Source organism: Hyperoodon ampullatus, assembly GCF_949752795.1.
Source record: "Hyperoodon ampullatus genome assembly, chromosome: 4".
Lineage (NCBI taxonomy): Eukaryota > Metazoa > Chordata > Mammalia > Artiodactyla > Ziphiidae > Hyperoodon > Hyperoodon ampullatus.
Genome location: NC_136917.1, coordinates 171,985,463 through 172,003,305, shown reverse-complemented (window position 1 = coordinate 172,003,305; position 17,843 = coordinate 171,985,463). Strand labels below are relative to the sequence as shown.

General features: G+C 46.5%; 1 protein-coding gene across 1 annotated transcript in view; it reads left to right on the top strand.

Annotated features, from left to right (window-relative positions):
* ICE1 (interactor of little elongation complex ELL subunit 1) overlaps positions 1-17,843 on the top strand; it is a gene marked incomplete at both ends in the record, with an annotated part of 58,222 nt that overhangs the window by 24,432 nt on the left and 15,947 nt on the right. Inside the window, 6 exons of the mRNA XM_079703169.1 lie at positions 4,506-4,592; positions 6,310-6,719; positions 8,977-13,710; positions 14,258-14,290; positions 14,813-14,981; positions 17,569-17,729. Coding sequence (XP_079559295.1) covers positions 4,506-4,592; positions 6,310-6,719; positions 8,977-13,710; positions 14,258-14,290; positions 14,813-14,981; positions 17,569-17,729 — 5,594 coding nt within the window. The remainder of the gene's footprint in view (positions 1-4,505; positions 4,593-6,309; positions 6,720-8,976; positions 13,711-14,257; positions 14,291-14,812; positions 14,982-17,568; positions 17,730-17,843) is intronic.

Sequence of the window (17,843 nt, the reverse complement as noted above, 5' to 3'; positions counted from 1 at the left end):
GGCCTGCATTGATTGCCAGAGGAATAGGACTAAAAATGGAGGCTGTAGAAATGTACTCTGGCTGTGAGAGACGTCACTGAGAAAAAGCAGTGACAGGGAAGAAAGGCACCGAGCTCAAGAGAAACTGGTCCCTGAGGAAACAGTGTTAAATCATGAACAAGAAGAAAATGATAACAATTGAAATAGAGTCCTTAGAGAACATCTGAGAACCTATCCGTAGGCTGCTGATGTGAAATCTGAGTTGGGGTTCTCATATATTAAAAATACGTTGTAGAAGTAAACCCACTCGAAAGGCTGGATTGTTGAGTGGACAAATAGAAGATTGCTATAATGAACCAAGAGATTTAATTGTGGACATCTGTGAGAATGTTGTGTAACAAAGATAAGGAAATAAAAGGTATGAGGGAAAACCTAAGACTCTGGAGCATAGAGCCAGGTGTTGTAATAGTCATCTAGGACTTCTCAGAGGGGAGAACAGAGCTGTAAGGAGAGAATGTGATCAAGAAATTCTGTAGAAAGAAACTTCCCAGAGCAGGACACTGATACAATATTTATATTAGAAAAGCCTCCCAGCTGTAGAGCATGATTTTTCTGTATAATCTCCATCTCTGACTTGTTCAAAGGAAATAAATTTAAAATCAAATGAAGCAGAAAGATTGAATATAGGAGGATGGATAAAGAAATTCTAAGCAAATGCTAACTTGAAAGCAGTAATACAAGGCAAATAAATAATTCACACCTAGAAATGAATTTACATGGATTAAAAGGAAATATTTAGATCGATTAAAGGTACAATTCATCAAGAAGATACTGCTCTTATGACCTTTGAGCATAAAACTATGTCAAGTAAAATGCTTAGATATTCTAGGGGGAATAACCAAATCTGTTTTCATGGGAGACTTCAGTGTGTTTCTCAGAAATACAGAGTAGAAGCAAGAATTTAAATAGGAGATAGAATTGGAATCATAATTGCAGGATGGATGATTTACATATAACTCTTAAACCACAAACTTTGAGTTCTTTAAAATACTTTTCAAACATATATAAAAGCTGACTATTTACTAGACAACGAAAAGCTACGATCTAATATGAGATATTAAGATACTGATATTTCATAGGATATTAATAAAAATCTCTCCTACCTCCGCCCTGAAAAACTGATAACTGAACACACATAATAAATACAAACAAACCCCTCTTGGATAACAGAAAAAATAAAAACTGAAATACTAAACTGTTTTGGAAATAAACAAAAGCAGGGCAGTATTTATTAAAATCTTTGAGATATAGACAATATAGTATTCAGTGAGTGGTTTGTAGTCTTAAGCAATTGTTAGAAAGCAAGGATTACAGAAAATGAATGACTAAGAAGGTAGGAACATACAGCAGAAACCTAAGGAATATAGAAGGAAGGAATTGATGAAGATGGAAACATAAATTAATGAAATAGGAAGCAAGGCATTTGATTGGGGACCATTAAAACTAATAACTGGATCTTTGCAATGCTCATGAAACTGACAGCTCTTTGGCAAATCTGATCAAGAAAGGAAGAAACAAAAACCGACTCACACCAGGACTGAGAAAGCTATAAAAATACATTTGGAGAATTATTTTTAATTTACAAATTTATATTCAGATTTTATCACATTCATAAAATGGACCATTTTGTAGGAAAACATACTCAAATTGACACAGACTAGTTGTTGCAATCCTGAACAGAAAAATAACCCAGAAGAAATTTTTAAGAATAGTTAAATATCCAACACCATGGAAGATCTAGGTGGCTTGCAGGTGAGCAAGCCTGAAGTGAAAAACTGATGTCTTTATTATTGTTTGGTTTTAGAACTTAAAAAATGTAGAATGCTTCCCGTTTCATTCTCTTAGACTAGCATAACCCTGTACCAAGATCAATTAAGAATAACATGCATACATATCTTCAAGACTCAGAACTCTGTTACTTAGGAATAAAGCTACAGAAGTACTAAATAAAATCTTAATAACTCAAATCTATTAGTAATTTAGAATATGGACAAGTTATGACTTAAGGATTTATCTCAGGAATACCACAACAACTGGTTAAGAGGAAAATGATAGGATCATCTCAATTCAGTACCCATTCCTCATTTAGAAAAATTGGTGAGATAATAATAGAAAAAAACATTTTGAACTTGAGAAAGGTGAAACCCTAAGAGCGTAGTCATTACTGTCAGAAACAAGGCAAGCCTGCTTTTCGTTCCATCCCTTCTGTGTGTGCTGGAGACCGTAAGCCGTGCAGCCAGGCAGACACAAAGGGTAGGAGCTGTGAGTGCTAATAAGGAAGAGTCAGATTGTCCGCATTTTAAATGACGTGACTATCTATGTGGAAAAAGGAAAACAGAAGTGTAGGAGCTGGGCAAGTGCTGGTATATACAGTGAACACGCACAATGGGCCATCATTAGCCTATCAAAACGGGTGGAATAAGAACAACCCGATCTCAGGTGGCAGCCGACCTGAGATGTCCAGGGAAAGACCTGAAAGCAGCATGCCTGCCTCCGTGAAGGAAAACTAAACCATCTGAACACGTGCGTAAATGCTGTGTTCCTGGATTGAAAGACTCAAGGCATAGAGGTGTGCACTTTCCCCACATGTATTTATAAATATGCACTCGAAAGCCAGATGGTGAAGGCTGATTGGAAAGAATAGCCGTTCGGAATTTTTTGAAAAGGAAAATTCTGAGCCACATTCATGCCTGTACAGGTATTAAAACATACTTATAAAACTATCGTGGTTAAAGAAGTGTGCTCTTCACGTGGAAACTGACAAATCAGTGGAGTAGGAAAGTCCAGAAATACTGTACTCAGAGATGCCTGGATTTTGATAAAGGAGGCATTTTAAAGGATAAGGGGAAGGTGTGCAGTTCAGCTGAAGGAGGTTTTCACAACTAATGATGCCACAATGAAGATTATTTTCTGCTTTGCTGGGAATGGATAGCTCTTTTATGTCAGACTGGAAGTAATGAATGAGTGCTCAGTTGAAATAGGCCTAGCTCTGGTTAGTAGCCTCCATAAGCATAGCAAAGTAACTCTTTTTCTTTTTTTGAAGGTTCCTTGTTTGCTGCTTTGTGTATACGTAATAAGCAGGGATCCTGGTCAGGTCATTTAAGCAAAGGGGATTACAGTATTTGGAAGCAGGCTTTTGGGTAGGTTAAATCACAATGTAGATGAACTACTTGATCATAGAATTTTGAAACTCAAAAATGGATGTACCTCACACACAGTGACAGTGGCTGATTCGGCTCAGGAGAGGTTGGAAATGTCCAGCTTTTCAAACTTCTCTGTTGTTATGCCCCATTTGTCCTGGTCCTCTTACTATGGACTTCATTTTTTAGAGCGATATAGTTTGCCAACTTAAATAGGGCTGACCTCTTCCAAAATTTGTGATTCCTTGTAGAAATTTTGGTTTAAAAGGTTGGTCTTTTTAACCTCTCTAGAACTGGATTAGAGATTTCAGTATTTTCAATAAATGATTCAGTTTAAGAACTTCCAATGAACTATAACAGAACTTAGGGGTGGACTGAAATTACCTAATACTTAATGCTATTTTCAGTTAAATTTGAACTAGTGTGGGTTGTCTTTTTATGCATATTTGACACAAACTATTCATGTTTATATTTTTATGAATATTTTTTGCTTTGGAACATTTTTGGGAATTTGTGTCCTTAATGTTAAATTGACTTTAAAACCATAGTATAATATTCTTAATGTTATATGACTTTCATTAGGCCTGTCTTTGTTATAGTTGCCCTTTGTCTTTCAACTTGAACCAGTGATTCTTAACCATTTTAGGAAATCAAACCCCTTTGAAAAATATTTATGAAAATTCCAAAGTGTTCACTTTCCTTATGGAAGCATATGCTTCCTTCTGTGTGTCTGCTCATGTGTGGTTCTCTCTCCCTATTCATGTTTATACACACCCATTTTTGTCTCTTCCCATTTCCCCTTAAGGCCATTAAAATGTTTTCCAAGATCCATGAAGCCCCTAAGTTAATTACAGCATGGTCAGCTCGGATGGCTTTTCTGATAACCTCATGGAACTGAGGGGATACTGTTCTTTGTTCTTTATAGACTACCTGGAGCCGTAATCTCTTACATAGGTCACTGTATCTATGCTTCCCCCCCCGACCCCAGTCTCATATCACTCTCTGTAGAAAATACATAGACCAAAGATTTATTTATACTGTGCATTCGTAACGGTGATAAAGGCCTTTAACAACAAGTAGATGTGGTTTTTTGAGTCCTACCCCTGTTTGCACCCCAGCTTCCAAAAAAAACTTGTATTCAGCCTATCAGTAGACCTTTGTATCAGTAGCTAACTGAATTGTGTGCAATGATTGAATTTGGGGAAGATATTTTAAGTTGCCTGGTTTTCTAATTCCCTAGTAAATCCCGGTTTTACAGGGCTGTGTTTTGGCCTTGTGTAGAATGAGCCAAATGACATGACGTTAATACTTCACTCTCTTTCACAGGGAAAGTAAAACTACTTCTGAAGGAACTCTGGCTCTGTATAAACACAACACACAGACTACCCGGTGAAGGCAGCAGATGTGTCCCAGGTGAGAGAGAAGCTTCCAGAAGTACATTTCATATATGCAGTAGAAATGTTTACTGTGAGCATTATATGCCTTCACTTTTTAATATCTCCTGAATCTCACATTGAAAGAGTGAAATAAACTAGGATGGGTATTTAAAGTCATACAGAACTCCATTCCCTCCAGGGTGACTTCTAGTCTCAGTGAATGCATCTGGCTTTTTATTTTGTAATAGCACCTTTCGTCAGAGAGTATTCATGGAAACTGGAAGACACATGGTGGGAGGTGTATATGGCAGGTGTATGCGGAAGACCGAGTTTCACCATTTTCCCACTTTTGTCACCTCCCATCCCAGGACCCCATGTTACGTTTAGCAGTCATTCTTCCTTTAATTGCCCCCAGTCTGACAGTTACCGGTCTTTCTTTGTCTCACATCTCTGACCCTTTTGGAGAATAGGAATCATTTGGTAGAATACGAATCTTTTGGTTTGTGGGATGTTTTCTTGTATGAGAGCGAGGCTGTGTGTTTTTGGCAAGAGTTCCCCAGTAGTGTGCCAGGAGAGCGTGTGTGTGGGTCTGCATTGTCCCTGGGGATGTTAACCTTGATTGCTTGTTTAAGGTGGTGTTGGCCAGGTTTCTCCATGTAAAGTTTCTGTTGCTTCCTTATTCATTGATTATCTTGAGGGAGATGCTTTGACACTGCAAATATTCTATTTCTCTCCAACTGTAGCCCACTGATTTTAGCATCTATTGATGGATCTTATCTGCTAACGATTACTACTCTGATAGTGTTTTTGGTATCTCCCTCATTCCTCCTACGTGTATTAATTGGAATTCTTCAGTAAGGAAGAGCTGTCGCTTTTCACCACTTACTTGTTTATTCACTATTTCTGTCAGTGTAGTCTCACAGATATATATTTTTTTATTCTGTATGTTATAATACAGTACTTTCATTATCTTACTCAAATTGCTCCAGATTTGGTTATTAGGACCATCTTTAGTTTAGCTCCTGGGTCTTTTAGGCATGTCCCGTCCTGTTTTGAGTACTTCTTTACTTCTGGTACTGCAAGCTGTTTAAGGCCCCAGCCCTGTTACCAAACACTGCTCCAAGGAGCCCTGAGGCCTTCTGCAAAATGTATTTTTACAGCTTTCAAATATGACAAATGGTTATTTCTAGTTATTTCCGAGGACACAATGTTTTTACTAACAATTAGCATTACTGCAGTATACCAAAATCCAAATCCAAAGAGAACTAGCATTTTATAGTAGTTTTCTTGTTGTGTTATAATGCAAAGTATTTCTGTGACCTAGTCAGGTTCCTTAGTTAGAGAATTGTACAAATATGGTCATGAAGTAGTCTAATATAGGTTGATTTTAGACAGGGAAATTAGTGTTTCCTATCAGCTTGTATGCAGAAGCTGTTTCTCCCCAGTCCTGCTGATTTCCCAAGAGAATGAGGGCATCATCAAGCCCCATGGCAGTGGATGGGCACCTTGGCACGGACACCCTGCTGCTAATGGGACACAGGCATCTCACCATCCACCTGCCTGTCTTCTCGTTTGCTTGTTGTGAGGGAAGCATACTTCTGTGGAATATGTTCAAGTCTTATAGGTTATTCTTTAGGAAGGGATTGGTTGCCTTTTACAAATGTTTTTACTTGGATTTAATGCAAGCATTTTGAACTGTTAAAATAAGGCTTTTTTTTTTTTAAGTTTTCTTTATATATTTTTTTTCCCCACAGAAAAACCTGCCAAAGAAACCCCCAGATCCTTAGAGTCCAGGGAGGATGGTGTGCCCCCTCCAGCAGGGGGCAGCCCTCTCAGGACCTCGGCCGCGCAGACTTGCCTGGCAGAGCTGTCCATGGAGATAGAGGGCGACTTCTCTGCGTGTGAAGACGCGGGGAGAGAGAGGCCTGGTGGAGCAGCTTGCCGTGACAATGGTGTCTTTAAAGAGGACCGGAATCCTGAGGCTGTAACGCAGAGGAATGAGGATGACCGAGCTGACTTTTCTGATCATGATCATTCTTTTGATGAAGATCTTCAGGCTGCCGTCGACTTCTTCAAGCTGCCCCCTCCTCTTCTGTCCCCGGTGCCCTCACCCCCTCTGCTGTCGTCCCCACACCTGGGTGCATTTCCGTCCTCACTCTCACCTGTAAGTTGACACTTTGTATTTGCATTACCTGGTGGCCACGTTGTCCATCCTGCTACGGGAACTCAGACCAGCTCGTGTCAGGGAGGAACGTGAGGATTTAACAAGGTGGGCCTGTGCCCTCGGGTCCACGTGCACATACGGCTTTTTTCATTTTGTACTAGGGGTGCATTTTTATTGTTTTCATCTACAATGTACTGTAAGTCTCCTGTGTCTTAATTGCTTACTCTTATCTTTAGTGCCTGACACATAACAGATATGGAATGAGTGAATTAAACAAGTGTTTATTATAGACATGGAGTTTTTCAGAGATGGGAAGTCCATGTATAGAGCATGCAGGTCAATTAGGTTTCTGAATTCCCCACCTTCATGCAGTGAATTCATCATCTTTTTGTGTGCTTGCAGAATGGTTTATTGTAATTTCTTAGGAAGTTAGTCTTGACAAAGCAGATTTGTATGCATTTTGGCTTAAGGAACAGATAAATGACTGCTTGAGTCACATCCTTCATTCGGGAAACCATAATGCATGTCGTTTTCGTTCTGGACCTGGTACTAGACACTGGGAACGCTGAGGTGACATGGGCTGTGGTCACCCCTGGTGGGGTCTTGTGTGGCGGTTGCCCCCATAACGGGGCTGTGGTGGAGTCCGCGCTGCTGGGAAGCATGCTGCTGGCGGGAGCTGGACACGGAGCTCATGCTGGAAGGAGGCCGGGCGGAGGCCGGGCGGGAGCATCGCCAGCGAGCGGGTGTCCCGGCCGAGCGCGTGGAGGGGTGCGTTGTGTCAGGTGGAGGAGCTGTTTACACAGATGTGTCGGACTCAGGGCGAACCTGATGCTGGGGGTGTTCACCCAGACCAGGTCCCCAGGTCCATGTGTGTCCTAAGGACTTTCCATTGTATCCTGAAGGCAAAGGGAAATCCTCGATTGATCCAAAGAAGTGGAGCTAATGGTCGAGTTCCACTTGAAGGTTTTCGTTTAGTCATAGTATGAATGGGGAGGGAGAGGGGCGAGTCAGGAAGGAGGCAGGACTGTGGTTGGGAAGTCACTTAATCAGCAGTTTCCTCAGTTCTGGACACCTGAACAGTAGTAGCACTTGAGTCAACTGGTTTGGAAAAGGTCCCGAGGTTGAACGAGCAGCACGTCTCGTGAGATCTGCGGTGCGGTTGTTAGGTGAGTGGGGGGTCGAGGATGCTGGAAACAACAGAGAAGAAGAACCTCTTTGGGCGGGGAGGTAACATAGGAATGTTAGGCGCTAGGTGTGTGCGGGATCCCCAGGTGCGGCGTGTGCGTGATGTACCCCCTTCCATGGGCTTGGCGCTCAGAGCCAGGCTGGGTGGACGCAGGTGCCGGGGTGCCTCAGCCTGGGGGCTAGCAGAGGCCCGGGGCTGCGTGCTGTCATCCAGCCGGAATGCGCGTGTAGGAGAGGGTCGGGTCCCGACAGTTCTGGGGAGCTGTCAGTGCCGACGTGGCCAAACAGAAGAGGAGGAGAAGAGGTCAGGGCAGCAGAGGAAAACCAGGGGGTGATGGTGCCCTAGCATCCATCCAAGGGAGGAAAGGATTTCTCCAGTGGGAGCAAGTTCATGTCAACGGTGGTGACTCTTTGTCAGTCCCTGGGCCTCGCAGACCAGGGGGCACGGGTGGCTGTGCCAGCTCTCCTGGGGGCCGTGTGGTCTCTACCACTCAAGACGGGGGTGGGGGGGGCTTCCGGAGCAGAACCGGAGTCAGGGGCCGTGGAGGAGGCAGAGGTGTCAGGATGCAGCACAGGCATGAGGTGTGGCAAGAGGAGTCTGCAGGGTGACACCCAGAGCGATGGCCGGGCTGGCGCTTGGGCGAGCTGCCCTGGGCCAGAGCCCGTGGCTCGCTGGGGAAGGCAGGCGGGGCTGGGCCACTAGAGGCGGAAGCCTTTTGGGCCAGAAAATGGGGACGTCAGAGTTGAGAGGAGGCCTACTTCAAAGTTAGGAGAACAGACCTAACCCTAGGCTGCATGCGGAGTAGAACTGGGAAGCTTCTCCGTTTGGGGAGAAGCAGTGTGAGTGCAGGAAACGCTGGGGAGAGGTGGCTTCTTTAAGGAAAGAAGGTGAAGCAGTGCTGTGCTCATTGAGACCTACGCATCCGTTGATGGAGTCCAGAGAGTGGACTACCCTTTCCTCAGATTCTTAAGGAAGCACACACTTTTTTTTGGTGCATTTAGTTGGTAGTTGCGTTTAGTTGACTGAAGTAGTATTTTACTAACTAATTAATGTAATTCATTTATATTTAAGGAAATCTACTTTGGAGAGTGTACAGATTACAGTGATCATGACTCGACCCAACATAGGAATTCTGAGCCTGTTTCAGAAGATGATACACCAGAATCGCTGGATTGTTTTAGCTCATCTGGAAAAAGTAAAGGAACTGGAACATGGGAGGAAAAGCTCCAACCACACGAAGCCACCCAAGCTCTAAATACATTGGAAGTCAGTGAGGTGACAGCGGTGGGGTTTGGGACATTTACAGCAAACCTGAGAGAACCTGCAGCCACGTTCCCCTCTGCTCATGAGAAACACTGGACGGTGCCATCTGAGTTCGTGAGCAAGGGAGAAAAAGGCGTTTTGGATGAGGCAGGAAGACAGAGACGGGCTCAGGAGATGGATGGGTCAGTGCAGACAGAGAAGACACATCCTGAACCCACGGGCAGCGGGCACGTTGAGCAGCTGTCGAGCGGCCTGGCTCTAGAGGAGGGCATGGCCCTCGGGACGTCAGACTCGTGTCATCCTCCCCTGGGCCCATGGCCATCGAATGAGCCCAGCGCACCTGAAGGAAAAACCCTAGTGTCCAGAGTGATAGGATCCCCCAAATTAGAGGTGACCAAGTGGGCACTGACTGATGGAGTCACTTCGGCATCAGGTCGTCTGTCCGCTTCTGGTCATTTTCAGGGACTATCTGGAGAGTTGGAGAAGGAAAGAGAAGCGATGCGAGGGTTCATTTCGGGAGACCCCTCTGCCCCAGGAGCAGCAGGGGCCGCCGCGCTAGTTGCCGCGGCGCTCGGTCTGGGAGAGGAGTTGTCTTCCCCCGTGGCCTCGGGAGCCTCATCTCTCTGCGGTCACCCACGGACTCCCTCTGGGTTGGAGGATGACGCTGAAACGTCTGTTCCTACTGAAGTAGGCCCTCCCGAACTGCATCGTTTGGAGCAGACATCACAAGCTGCCATGTTCACCATGCTAGACGTGCATTCTGAGCCCCCGGAGTGTCCCATAGGAGAAGGCCATCTGGAGAACAGCTTATGTGCTCTGAGCCCAGTGTCGGGGGCATCTGATTCTAACGGTCAGAGGGGCAGCGAGGTGGGGTGTACGACCCCTGTGAAGGGCATGAATGACATCTCCTCACTCCTGCAGTCAGGATTCTCGGGAGCCGCCAGAGGCGGGCCGGGTGAAAGGCAGGGTCCGAGGGTCGAGCTCACGCCGAGTCGGTCAGGTTTCACATCGTCGGCAGGGCCTCAGTCTGGCTTGATCAGGAGTGGCTTTGGCTTTGGTAAAAGCACTTCGTGGCACCACAGTGATCTGTTACGGCGAAGTGGTGGAGAAAGGCTGGGACCTCAACCTGAACGTGAACAAGAGGCGGCGGCGGCGTCCTCAGAAAGCAGAGCATCGGCGTCCAAGCCTGCACGTGCTGGAGAGGAGAACAGTCCTGCGGGATTCAGGGCGCCTGCTTCCTTGTTGCCTAACCAGGTGTCAGTTATCACCAAGCAGGCACGGCCTGAAAGCGTGCAGGGCGCACGATGGGAACCCTCGAGACTGTCCAGGAGGGAGCCCCCCTTAGTGACAGACGTTGATAATGGGGCTGGTCGGACGCCATCTGGAGCAAGATGTGGGGGGAGAGCGCCCACAGCACCGAGACGCACGGAGGCGGCTGCTACAGAGAGCGCTGCCCCGGGAGTTTCCTCCCCCTGGAGAAAAGCAGACTTTGATTCTCCAGGGGGTTCTTTACCAGTAGAAAGTTCCCATCATCCCACAGATAGTACATTATCTTTCTCTTCTGACAACATCCTGGTCCCAAACCAAGACATTGTGACGGAAGCCTCAGTGCAGGAAGAGGTGCAGAAGCAGAGCCCGTGTCTTCCTGCCACAAATGTGGACACGTCCAAGCTGGATGTGGATAAACTTCCAGCCATGGAGGTGACGCTGTCAAGAGGTTTTCCTGTTGGAGACACAGTCAGAGCCTCTGGGGAGGCCCTGGCCGTTACAAAGGACCCGTCTGTTGTACAGCACGGCCCAAAGGAGCATCCGCAGCTGCCGTCTCACACTCCCAGGGGTGCTTCTCCTGAAGCTCTAGACGCAACAGAGACTGCTTTTTCACCAGCGTTTGGCAGCAAAGATGAGGAGAAACGTGTTGTCCCGCAGAGCAGCCTCGCTGGTGCCCTGTACTGTTACACGGGCATCCGCGAGGCAGGCGGAGGTGACACCGAGGTGGAAGAGGGTGACGCGCCGAGCTGCAGTGAGGGAGAGAACGATCCCGAAGCCGGGCTGGAGGGCGGCCAGCAGAGTGCTGGCGGGGCCTCCGGAAGAGGCGAGGGGCCTGCCAGCGCCGGTGCGGCCGAGACCAGACCTTCCGTCGAGGTGGGGCGCCTGACCTCGGCTCTGCGGGACTGTAGCCTCAGTGCGCTCTCCGAGACAGACGGACTTTCCACGTCCGAGGTCGTGATGTTTCTTGAAAGCTGTCAGTTAAGGGATTATAGTTCAGGGGACTCTGTTTCAGAATGTTCTAGCAAAGGAACCCTAAATAAAGGGATGAGCAAGGAATTAAAGCAAAGTGAACCCTCAGGAGAAAAGTACAGAAAGCAACTGTGTGAAGAGGAAACACTAGAAACCTCTGAGGAGTGCGTCGGCTCCTCGGAGGAAGACGACTGTCCTTCAAGGAGCATGAGGCAGCTTGCACAGTGCTCCTTGGAGACGCTGCCCGAGGTGCTCACCGGGATCCGCCAGGAGCTGCAGCCCGACCGGGAGGATGCTGGTGGGAAGGACGCTGGTGAGTTACAGCTCTTAAATGCACCTGACAGCGTGACAGCGGAGCATGAGAAAGAGCAAGTTCTGCCTCTGGAAGCAGCCGGCTCCTCTTCCCCCCTGCTGACGGCCGGCTCGGACACTCGGGGCGGTTCTCCCACTAGTGGTGGACCTGGCCGTGAAAACACACAGAGCAGATCTGAGGGTAACTTGGATGCGCTCGGGCCAGTGGATGGTAAGGAAGAGGCCTCGTCAGAACCCCCGGAGCCCTCACCCCTGTGCGCTGCCCCGGGAGTGGGGCCGGGGGATGTGGCGTTTCAGTGTCAGATCTCCACAGTGACCTCCGAGGTTATAAACGTGCTGATAAATAAGGATCAGAATCTAGTCATTGAGAAAGGGGACAACTGGACCATCATCAACGGGGTAGCTCTCATGCCAGACACGGACCAGGTTATCCTGTGTGACAGCCCTGAGGATGCCCCTGTTTCCCCGGATCCAGAAGGGCTGGCAGCTGGTTTCATTCCAGTCCCTTCTGTGGAGAAGTCCCCAGAGACCGGTCGCCCTGGCCCCCCTTCTCAGGAGCCCCAGTATGGCAGTAGTGTGGCCGGAACCCAGGGCGATATGTCAAGCAGCGGTCAGAGTACTAACTTTGATAAAAGTCGTTTGCGGAATAGACCTGTTAAACCCAGCGTGAGGATTAGCTCTGAGATTTATGATCAGAACTTTGAGACTCAGACCGTTCCTTCTGATCACACGTACTATAATTCGAAACTAGAGCCGCTGAGCAAAAATAAGAATCGATCAAAGATTTCAAACAGAGATCAAACAAACAAACCAGTGAAGATGTTAGCGTCGAGCAGAGTGGAGACTACTCAGGGTGAAGTTTCTCCGTCATTTTCTGGAGAAAGAGGGAACGGAAAAACTCAGAGAAGTCAAACGCAGACCATCCTAGCCAGCGCCGACACGTCCACTCCTGCGGACTGCTGTGCGGACACGCTGAGTAAGATCCGGCAGGAGGTGGGACCCCCCCTGCCCCCGCTGCTGGCTCCTCTGATAGCCACGCCTCCGAGGACTTCACAGCCAGCCTCTCCACTGACGTCAAGTTCCAGCCCCTGCTCACCCGTCTCTCCCTGCGGCCCGATCTCTCCGCCGTGTGAGATCCCGGCGTCGCCTATGGTGTCCCCCTTGCTGGAGGAGCCGGAGCACTCCTCTCCTCCACACGCGTCCCCATCCCCGTCCACCGCCCCGGCCAGTGACAGGGTCTTGTCATCTCCTTTGCAGTTTTGTGCTGCGACCCCAAAGCATGCCGTCCCTGTGCCCGGCCGCCTGCCCCCGTTCGCCTCTGCCCATCCGGCGGTGGCAGCGCCCCAGGAGAATTCCGTGAAGATCCTGGACACCATGTACCCAGAGCTGTCCGCCAGGGCCCGCACCCTCAGCATTCTCAAAGGGAACATCCAGCTCACGCGAGGCCCACCGGCCGACTCCAAGAACCTACCGGGGCCCGCCAGCGCCATCAGGGGCTTCAAAGCCATCACTTCAAGCTCAACCGCCTTTGTGAAAGCAGGAGGCAGCTCTGGTGCTGACTGTACGCAGGATAAGTCGAGAGATCCGGGACCTCCACAGGGTTCAGGTGGGAAAAGGGCACTGTCAGCGGGCACACCAAGGAGCGCTAAGAGGTTGCGCCTGGACAGCAGGTCCCCGGAGCCAGAGCCCCCCTCAGAGGGCGTCAGCCGGAGCCCCCAGAGGAACCCCCCCCAGGCTGCAGCTGTGAGGACAGAGGAGGAGGGGCGTCGTCTTCGGGCCGTCGGTACAGCCTCACAGTCACCCCTGAGCCCCAAGGAAGCTGTGGAGCCCCACGACAGAGCCATAGCGGAGGCCCTGAGGAAGATCGCAGAGTCGTCCTTTGACCTGTTACCTGTCATTCGCAGTCATGTGTATGTGGGAAACATCTCCAAAAAGCCTGTGATGAGAGATCAAGAGAAAGAAGTTGTTTATGAATTTAGCACAACAAAAAAGGTATGTGGCTCCTTTGCTCTGGGAGCGTTAGGAATTGCACGTCCTTAGACAGGCCGTCTCCGGTCAGCGAAAAGGGAAGTGGTCCTGAACAGAAGTTTATTCTCAGAGATGGGCAGTCACCCATGTAAAAAAAAAGCCTGTCAGGACTTAAATTGCATACTTCCCATTGATTCTGGCATGCTTAAAAGCTCGAAATGATTTGCTTCAAAGCATCAAATTGCTATGTAATAGAGCCTTTCTTTTCTGTGAATGGTATTATATACACACTTGAGAATTTTGAGAGTCAGAAAGGTAGTGTGTGGGTTCTCCGCCCCGCCTTAATGTAGGTCAGAAATCAAATAGGAACAGATGCTTAGTTTCAGGAAGGGGGCTGGGGGAGGATTATGCAGATTTACCTACATGGATTATTAGGACTTTCCTCGGTTTTTATTTTCTACATATTTACGTTGATACTGGGTGGATGATTTCCAGTGTCCCATGGATTATGCTTTATCGGTTATCTGTACATCCTTGGAATCACAATGGTATAAATATTTATTTTTCTTAGATTGCATTTCAGAAAGCACAAAGAGCAGTACAGGTAACTTTGGAAAGATGTTTATTTTCAAACGACTGAATGTATCAAATTATGTAATGCTCCTTTTCCTGGGTGAGGAAAACATTACCCAGTATTTTAAGATCTAAACAGGATAAATGTGTAGAGTACATTGGAGTTCAGAAAACAAGAATGGGAGTAGAATTCGAGTGGATTTAATACACACACACAGATTATTTTAGTAAAAACCAAAAAGTGATCATTCGTAGGAGTGGTGGTAGTGGCAGTAGGCATCCAGGTGTCCTGGGACTCACCCCGTGGCCCCTGCAGCCCTGCTGACCTCCGGACACCGACAGGCATGGACTCTCTCCTCCCCGAGCCTCACGGCTTTCCTTGCTAAAGCAAGTTACCGCGGTGGTTGTCGTCCTCTACTTTCTGAGACAGGGCACGTTTTATCTTTCCAACTTTCGAAAAGGTACTTAATCTTGTAACTTTTAGCTGGTCTTTAGTAGGCTGAAGATAAGTATCAGTCTACATTGCCTTTTTTTTTTTTTTTCCCCCACTCAGCCTTTAGCAGAGTGCTTGCTTCACTCTGTTCTCTCAGAACTGAAAATTCAGAAGATGTCTGTGGAGCACAATTACACCCACGCCCTCTGCAGAGTGTATGTGGGTATTTGTCGGCAGCTGGGAGACTTGGAAAGAGCTCGCTTGTTTTGCTACAGCCTACTTAAGGAAGGTATGTTTACATGGCGACATTCTTGTATTGAAAACGGGTTGTTGCTTTTTTATCTGCTTATATGTGCATCTGTATTTTCAGCTAAGGTATTGCTGTGTATCTTTTCAATCATGTTATCTTGTGCATTTGCCAGAAGGCATGAAGAGCCTTAGCTATAGACCCAGCCATACCTGGTTTTCAGTGGGAGAATTTGTGTGACTTAAGCTTACTTAGGTCAGCATATACATTTCCACTTGTGTATAAAAGTGTATCTCTCATTAGTGCATATCGGTTTTGTTCCTTGTGCATCTACTTTAGAGTCAGATATAGTTGACACAAGATAATGGAATCATTTTAAAGTGACAAACCGCTCTGCTCTGTTACTAGCTGGAAAGGGCAGAAACGCTAAGATGGATTCATAAGCTCATGGAAAGAAGCGTTTCAGGGAGAAATGGAAAGGAGGGCTGTCCTTTGATTCTCTTTTCCTTTTACTACTATTTCTTAAGTCTATTAATGGAGCACATAGGACTCCTTCATATCAGATCATCAGTGGAAACATTTTAATATAGCAAAGTGATACACAAGTGGAATTTAATGCTACATCAGAGAGTCTTATCTAGATTGCAAAGATTGATAATCTTTTATTACCATAATGTTTATGGGGCTTATAAATCAGGATAATTGAATCTGTCACTTGTAGAGTTGTGAGTGAGGCTGCTGTGTTTGTTGCCCACCTCATTTATTTTTTCAGTCACTGACTTATTTAACAAATAGTTACGGGGTACACATAAGTGTTAAGGCTTTGATGGTGACCAAACCCAGGTATAGATGCAGGCTTCCAGTGGGGCACGCACGTCAGGTTTGGTCAGTGAGGGGCAGCAGGAAGCAGGGCACCAGGGACTCTGCGGAGCCCACGTGGGATTTCTGGTTCTTCCTCAGACACACCCAGCTGGCTCTCACCTCTGGGTCTTCGTAACAGGTTCTCTGCGGGGAAGCTTTTCCCTCTGCTTTGCTATGGTTACGCTGTTACCTTTTTGTTTGCTGTCTCTTTCCTCTGCTAGGTCGCATACTCTGTAAGGACAGGGATTTTGTTTGTCTTGTTCCTACTACATCCTCACCCCAGGAGAATGTGTTGTATGCTCTCCTTAAGTATCTGTTGAATGAATGACTTGTGCTGTGGAAGGTGGGTTTGAGAGACTCTCAGGGGTCGAGGAAGCTTTCCTGTCGGGGTGCCTTTTGAACTTAGATGTGAAGATAAAAGTGAGGGAGAGAATTCCAGGCAGAGGGAACAGCATGTGGAGTCCTGGGACAGGAGGAAGTATAATCAGATAAGCACAAGGTTTCCAAAGTAACAGATCAAAATAGCGCAGTGAGTTTATGCTTTGAGTTACCCTCTCTCTATACACCCTGCAGTGTTAGATAAAATAGAACAGAGAAAACGAAAAAGATGCGGCGTCATGCCAAACAGGATCCGAATCTTCGTGTTGACTGATACAACCAGTTGTGGAACATTTCGACAGTTTCTTATAAAATTAAACAGTTTATCATTTGACACAGATATGTCACTCTCGGGTAGTTACTCAACAGAAATGGAGACATATCCACATATCCATATACACTTCACAGGTATTCAGAGCATCTTAATTCATAATAGCCCATGGTTGGAAACAAAGGTCCATCAGGAGTTGAATGAAAAACCAGTGTGGTATATCAAGCAATTGGAATAGTACTCAGACAAACGAGGAAAGGGCTAGTGATGCGTGCAGCAACATGGATTTTGCTGAGAGGGGGATGCCAGACAGAAAAGGGTGCATGCTTTACAAATCTCTTCATAAATATTTGAGAAAAGGTACATGTGCAAAGTGACAGTAAGCAGATCAGGCTTGTCTGTATTTGGGACGAAGTGATTCACTGAAAGGGTCAGACCATGGGAATCTGGGATGATGGAAATGTTCTACCTGTGGGTTGTAGTGGGGGTTACATGGGTGTGTTCATTTGTCAAAATCCTTCAGACTGTCTGCTTAAAGAGTGTATTTTATTGTATGTAAGCTGTGCCTCGATTAACTTGATTAGACAAACAGAAAAGACAAGCTGTGGCATTGCAGAAGGTATTCATAAGAAAAGGATTATCAGTCATAATTTATAAAAAAAAAATCCCTTCATATCAAAAGCCTTAGGTGTTCTTCAAGTGAGTTCTGTCTTGTAAATGCATAAAACATGGCCTGAAAGGATACGCAGCAAATGGGAGGGTTCTGGGCGCAGGGTCTGGAACCTACGAGAGGAGGTTTGCCTTCTCTTCTTGTTTTGGAGTTTATTGCTCTTTTCTACAGTGGTATATACTCATGCACTGTGTTTCAAATTCGATTAAAGAAAGTTTGCCAAAGGGAAAGAAAGGTTGGCTGGGGGGGCGGGGGGAGGGGAGGGATGGGCGGGAGAGATGGAGAAGCAGAGTTGAAATAACTGAGGCTGGGGCCTCGTCAGGCTTCCTCCCTTTAGCTTTAGGTGGCCCTGCTGTGCACAAGGGGAAATTATTCAAATGTATTCTTAGTTTGTCATTTATTCACTTAATCAGACATAAAGGTTTATTATCTTGTTTTTTTTCTCATAGATTTTCCAGAGTCTGAAAAACTGACTTTGTTCATTGCAAACATGTGGCATGATATATTTATCTCTCAGTCGGTGATTAATAAGGCAATGCAGTTGGTAGCCAGGCAACGCGCTAAAGGAGAAGTTTTGAACTGTTTGCGAGCTTTCCTCAATTGGGAGAAGGTGAGGTTACTTTTTATGTAATACTGTACTTGTAGGTCTTATATAAATGTTATTATTTGGTTTTGTATTAGTTCGTGAGCATTTCAGAGATATTATTCTTCATATTAGATCCTT